Source organism: Aplysia californica, unplaced genomic scaffold, assembly GCF_000002075.1.
Source record: "Aplysia californica isolate F4 #8 unplaced genomic scaffold, AplCal3.0 scaffold00286, whole genome shotgun sequence".
Classification (NCBI taxonomy): domain Eukaryota; kingdom Metazoa; phylum Mollusca; class Gastropoda; order Aplysiida; family Aplysiidae; genus Aplysia; species Aplysia californica.
Window position 1 is genome coordinate 646,787 of NW_004797556.1, and position 7,162 is coordinate 653,948.

The window sequence follows — 7,162 nt, forward strand, 5'->3', positions numbered from 1 at the left end:
CTAATCTATTCTCCTCCCTGCCGATCTCTCAACCAAGAAAAACCCAGACCCCCACTTTCATAACATATAGCGAAGTCAGTTTGTTTAACTAGATAACCGCTCAAAATGTTGGTAAAAACGAAGTTGAGAACTTTTGATCGAAACATCACAAGTTGAATGAAGACCTACTTTCCATTGACAGTTATATTCTTCGTAAAAGACTGTTGCTACCTACAACTGTAAAGAATGTCAACGTGGAAGGGTACTAAGAAGCAAAAGGTTCGTGTTCGCATTGATTGTTTTTGCACAAACAATGAAGCACGAGCAGCATTATTCTAATGATATGCACTTTGACTATTCTTCAGAGAGGATTTACTGTTCACAATATTCCCGTTCATGTTTGTGCCTCTTTATACCATCTTTGAAATGACAATCATGTGGGGTTTGCAAAAATAATAGATACTAGCAAAGTTCATGCTAGCAACAAAAGTACACTTACATAACTGGGCTTGCGTAAAACATATCCTCTGAAACTGGTGATTGTATCAATTTCTCTTTTTTTTTATCGTAAAACAGATAATTTCAGATGACATAAAGGGTAGCAAGATTATACTCGTAGCCAAAGAGAAATAAACATTCTAAATAACGTTTACAAATCTTTGTTTTTTATTACTTGTGTCTCTGTGTATGTGTGTGTATGTGTGTGTATGTGTGAACGAGAGAGATGGAGAGAGGCGCGGGGCGATAGAGACTGTGTGTGTGCGTGTGCATGTGTTTGTGTGTTCTTGCGTGCGTGCGTGCGCGCCATGCGCGTGTGCGTGTGCGTGTGTGTGTGTGTGTGTGTGTGTGTGTGTGTGTGTGTGTGTGTGTGTGTGTGTGTGCGTGTTCAGTTTTATAAATAAATGTAAATTTTTAGGAGTAGACCAATATCATTCATCTTTTGTGTGCATGTCTGTTTCTAGCGTCTCTATTTCAGTACATTAGGGGGAAAAAGCTATACACGCGAATTCTTAGTTGAACCACATAAATGTCAGGAAGCAAAATTTCTTTTAACATAATATTTTAAATGATTTTCATGGAAATCCTTCACAAAATCTTAAAGTACAAATTAACTTAGTCTATATTTTTGAACTGTTCAAAGTTCTGAGTCACGTCTTGTTCATTTCATGTGACCTCGGCTTCGTTTTCAGTGGTCAAGTTAGCGCCACTGTGGTCAGCTTCTTGTCCATCTGTGGAACCCTGGTCAGTGCCAGACGTCCGGTCGCGTCGCGCGATGTCATTGGCCACAAAGATCAGACCCAGAAATCCCATGACGAGGAGAACGAGAGCAACATACAATGACGTCATCAAGTTGTGTGCAAAGATTGAGGATAGGAAGCTGGCGATCAATCCCAACCCTTGACACACACGGAAGCCGGTCATGGCTGTATCCTTTTCCTCGGTAGCGTAACGAGTGACCACGGCTGTGGAACAAAGATTTAGAGTTGTAGTGTTTTGTCCAACAGTGAAAGCTCTCATCGAATTATATTTTGTCCTGGTGACACCTAAATCAAATGCAATTCATGTGGATTTGGCCTCATATCTGCTGTAACACCATCCTTCGTGAACGTGTTTATTACACAATGGTGTTTTAATTATAACAATTGCTTTTTCAGGTTGGGAGAAGGAGTGGGAAAAGGAGTGGGCGGAGAAGCAGAAGATATTGACATATCTGAAGTAAACAACAGACAGTTGAATTTGGGGTTTTTATACAGCAGTACTGACATAATTCGGTATGATAAGCTCAGCAACTAGACGGGAAGTTTAAATACATTGAAAGAAAAGTCAACTTTTGAACGGCAATAAGAGTATGTTAAGTAAAGTTTATAAAGACTAATACCGAAGTTCACTTCATTTGAACAAGAACCAAGAATGGATTTTCTTTCGAACGTTTGGCATATTCCCTTCATGTACTGGCTCTTCTAAAACCTCTTTGGCAGTACAAAGGTCGTGGATCTGGACAAATACTTCTCTGGGCAACGCTGGTACAAAAGCCTTAAAATCTTGAATATCATTTTCAGGGGTGCAGAAAAACCTATATTATCCGTGGAACACGTATTATTGTAGATGCAACTTATCCCTTTATCCTGCGCCCATTACACTTTCTAGACAGTTTCGTTTTGCAGGCAAAAGGACGTGAGTTTGATTTCCAAGCCAGAAAAGCATCTTATCTAGTACTTCTGACTCTCTGATGGAGTATTTAAAACAGTTAAGGTTGACACACACAACCAGAGTTCCAGAAGCTCGCTTCATTGATTGTCTAGCCACTAGACTGTGCCTGTGATAGCGTTAAAGGTTTTTAACCAGTCAAGCACATGAGCACACACAGCCACTACCTACAAAGTCGGCAACACAACCCCAGCTGAAAGAAATGTTTAATTATGGTCCTTGCGTATGATATGATTATCTTCATCTTTCATCCCAAAGAGCAATGGAACAAAAATACAATATAGACTCCAAGCTTTTGCGCGCAAAAGACAGAAGTTTGATTCCAATGTGGGAATTTTTTAAAGAAGCTCATGTATCTCTGTCGGTGTGCTGGGCTGATGCACCCCTCTCAACCTGGGCTGGCCCTGACAAAGAGAGCCCTGGCACTCCGCCTCATACGTTATTTAATTGTGTTGATTTGGATAGTAAAACACTCACTATAACAATTACAAAAGATCCAGTCGTTCAAAGCAATGGGTGATGTATGTACAAATATCATGTTTTGTTACGAATTGAGTAAATTGGTATAACACTATCAGGATTAACTTCACTCTTTGATAACATTGTTCCCATTTTTCAATAATAATTTCACAATATTAATAAAGACTGCCACGGACAAGCGATCTTGGGTGAATAGAATATTCGATTGTATGACTTAAATGTTTTGTCTATGGAACTCATTTTATAATGTATAATGTCTCTCACTCAAAATGAGTCCATGGATCGGTTTGAATATGGAAGCAGGGAAAAATGCAAATGTAACAGTTCGATACTTTCAGGTTCACGATGCTGATTTTATCTATATAATGACCCTTAATTAAGCCCCTCGTTTGTCCATCGTGTATTTAGTCCAACACTTGGCCGTATCCATGAGTTCCTTACACCCCATGAGTCGTTTCTATACTAAGACTCGTGTTCCAACCAATCCCAGGCACTTCATTATTAGCTCAGCTGGGGTCATGCTGGGAGTTCTTGTATTTTAATTGATAGGGGAGTTTTCAAGACGACCTAGCCTTGTCCTGTTGAAATGGACGTGAGGTTATGGTGTGCTGTTACTTTAATTGAAGGGGACGTTGAACACGTACCATACCGTACTAATCTCGAAAGTTCCTCCACACGTAGGCAAAACTGAGTTTCAAAACAATAATGCATGAAGTTGATGTTGCCTTTAAAAAAACGCAAAGGGGAAGACATACGAATACTGAATAAACGTACCCTGTGACTGAGCCTGCAGAGTTCCATCCGCGAGCCCCCACATGGCAGTGTACAATAGCAGCTCCGATGATTGGCTGGGACCTGGTTTCCACAGTGACGTCAGAATGAGCACCCCGATGTTCATCAGGAATCCTGAGAAAGAGACAGAATTCAAAGCTTAGAACTTTTGGATTGCAAAACTAACGAAGGTGTAAAAATGCGTATTGTCTGTTTCGTTTACCGTATTTACGCAAAGTAAGCATTACTTGGTTTGTGGGTATTTTAACTCAACTGCCGGTCAGGCCCTCCGTGGTTATATGGGATGCTAACCGATCCAGTCACTTGCGCCCAACCTTTGACCCGTCGGCACGTGTCTGTTCTCCGGGAAAGAGGCACTGGTAGCGGCTATTTTGTGCTCTTCGCTGCGCTGTGAATTATTTTGAGTGTGTGTGTTCCCCTGTCCCTTGTTTTCGAAGCGGATTCGGTAAGGCATAAAACTTGTATATTTTTTCTTGCTTAAATTACTTGTATTATAATACTGCTATAATATAATTTTTTACTCGTGTTTCTACAATTGTTCCATAATTCATTCACTCTTGCTTTCATGTCACACCTCTTGATGCCATTGTCGTTGCCAGTTCTAGCTAACGCCATTAAACCTTCTCAACGTTCAGTATTTCGAAAGCTTAGTGAAAATAAATCCGGCCGAGTGTGAGGAGAAAAGACTGCAAAAAAAGGTGGGAGGGAGGGGGGGGTAGCAGAGCAGTTCAAAATATACCAACAAAACATACATCTCCTAAGCATATCTAGGACTAAACGACCCTATAACATTGTACGGCTGTACATGTCATCAGCGTCCGACTCCGTTGAGGTTAAGCTAAGCGGAAGGAGAATCGTTGGAACTGCTTGCTTGTCCTTATGCCTGACAGGCAACAAAATGAGTTTTATTATTCACCCTTCTTTTTTCACTCTCCGGGTAGGCCTGCGAATCTTTCTCACCAAGTGCCACATTAATAGACAAGGGTCTCTAGGGACATTGCTGTTCTGACTAGGCTTAATAACAGCAATACCAAAGAGAGTTACCATTCCAGTAAAGTCAAGCCTCTAAAACTACTGGTAATTTAAAATTGTTTTCTCCCTCACAGAATACGATTCAGATCACTTGAAGGAGAGATACGTCGACCCCTTCTGCCGCCAGGATGGAATGAGTGAGATATAGTGTCATATGTGATAGACTAGGATACTCACTCTAAACCCTTTCACCAGTCCTGCAAATGGGAAGTATTTTATCATTAAACCATTGGCAAGGCAACGTGGTGAAATCAGGCGCTCGACAAATTAATGAAATTAAAGAAATAGCCATTTTTCTGCTTGCTGGGCAGTTTTATCTTTTTATTTTCTTTTTTTTTTTTGGCTAAACACCGTCTATGTACATTCAAGAACACATTTCTGTTTGGATTTTACTGAAAACTTTGATTAAAAGGATAAAAAATGTAACTTTTCAGTTACCACGGGCTCTCAAGTTAAGAAATAACCAAACTTTGGCGACCATTTTCTCGCTAATTTAACCTCTGAAACTAGGCGACCTCTACCCCCTTCAGTTGCATATATCTTGTCTTCTGTTCAAGATAAATGGATATTTGTTCCTTCGAAAGCAAGACAAATGAACAAGGTTTAAGACGATACCAATAACTCCATATGCCCAAAAATTGACGAGCGACTGATTCCACTACATCGTAATACAGAGAGAATCAAGCGGTATTTTCAAGCGTATATCAATTAATGTAAGGCGAAAAAAAGTTTACACTTCCAAGAAAATAATTTTTTTAGTTTACTATAGAACATTTACAGCCAAAACTCACTATACGTTTTTATTGGTATAGGAAAGTTTGTTCCTGTCAATGTTTATTTCAGATGTCGCGTCATTTAGTCACAGTGAATTGCGTAAACGCCTTCAAACTTGTTGACAAAACAATGCTGATGACCTTAGATTAAATACAAATGTCCATTGATGTAGGTGTTTTCAATTCTCTGAGGGAGGCTATAAGGCAATTTTTCAGGGCAGTTTTTCTTTTATGACAGTGACCTCAGGCAAAATGAAGAATTTACATAATTATTTAAGCGGTAACTAATCGCGCTCAGAGATCAGCTGATATTTTAATTTTTACAAGCGATGTCTTCCTTCAGGCTCCAACATCAATACTCTGTCGTGACCTAAGCTCTTTTACAACTGTACAAAAGACAAGTGCACCAATTCAGGCATCTAAGGGCAACAATCACAGATGATGGAAGAAGTGAAAAAGAAAGAAACATAACACCAGCAGCTGCTAAATGAAGATTCGGCCAAATGTGCAAACTACTTAAATCATCTCTCACTTTAAGAAAGAAAATGCTGGAATGTTGCATCTTCCTCATATTCCTATATGGCACAGAGACCTGGACTTTGACAAGGAAAGAAGAAAACAAAATAAATGATGAGATGTGCTACCGTAAAATGACAAACAAAGAGGTGTGCCACAATCTGCACACAAAACAGACCCCGCTAAGCAAAATAAAAAGTTAAAAAATACAATACTATTGCCATTTAAAAGGGATTATAACCTTTGTCAGAAATGACTTACAGGGTAAAGTAGAGCTCCTTAATTGGCACCCCACAGACGCACATAAAGTCACCCTGTGGTATGGCAACAGCAAGCTCATACTTTATCTATTGTCCCCCAAGTAACACTCTGAACTTCTTGGAACAGAGCACTATCTTTAAGAAGACGGTCATAGCTCGTGACCTTAATGGGCACTCCCCCCTTTGGAGCTATGCTGACCAAAACAACACAGGTAAGAGGATTGAAGAACTATGTCTGTGTTCTAACCTCATCCTTCTTCAAGATGAGGATTCAACCAAAACACTTCTTCATAGGAGACATGGGACCCTCCACAGACCAGATCTCACCTGGTCTCTGCTGATTTACACAACAATTGCAGTGAAGAGGTGCTAGACTGTATATCTAGTGACCATCGTCCCGTTCTCACGAAAATCAGTATACTGAAACACAGACAAAGGAAAGAAGAACCCGTTGGAACTTCAAGAAGGCAAACTGGGATCTCTTCTGAAAAACAGCTGAGGACACCGTTAAACTGGATGATCTAGACAATAAAAGTATAGACGCCCTTAATAGTGAACTCAACTCCACCATCTTAGATGCTGCAAAGAAGAGTATCCCACAGGGGTGCAGAACCAACTATAAACCCTTTTGGAACGAGCGCTTGGAGAAAGCTACAAAAACTAAAAATGATGCCAGACATGAATAGGAGAAAGATCTAAAAAAATATGGACAAGAAAATTAGATGCAAAAAGGCCGTAGCAGAGGCTAAACTTGTCACTAAGGAATCTAAGAAGGGAGCCTGGACGCAGATATGAGAGGGACTCAATTTACATCAAGGTGGACGTGAAGCTTGGACACTTCTAAATAACCTCACTGGCGAAAAAAGGAAAGAAAACCCCAAACACACAGAAACCGAAGTTCTCATCAGCGAGTTCATAAAAGCCGAACACTTCAATAAACATTTTGCCTCCATTAACAAGAGCAGCAAAAGGAATGACCTGGACAGGGGTCTACAGAGTGTTCTGAAAGGAAAAGAGAGAGATTTGATGACACCGAGTATCTTCCAGGACTTCTTAATTAAGCGAGAGTTGGACTGTGCAATCAAGAAACTGAAGAAGCGAAAAAGCCCAGATCCTGATAAA

The 7,162-nt window shown here is 40.1% G+C and overlaps 1 protein-coding gene across 1 annotated transcript in view; it reads right to left on the bottom strand.

Annotated features, from left to right (window-relative positions):
* Positions 1-825: 825 nt before the first annotated feature.
* Positions 826-7,162, bottom strand: part of LOC101862282 (protein unc-93 homolog A) — a 127,972-nt gene continuing 121,635 nt past the window's right edge. Inside the window, exons 6-7 of the mRNA XM_005101515.3 lie at positions 3,442-3,573; positions 826-1,442 (exon numbers count right to left, since the gene is read on the bottom strand). Of these exons, the coding sequence (XP_005101572.1) occupies positions 1,144-1,442; positions 3,442-3,573 (431 nt within the window). The 3' untranslated portion in view covers positions 826-1,143. The remainder of the gene's footprint in view (positions 1,443-3,441; positions 3,574-7,162) is intronic.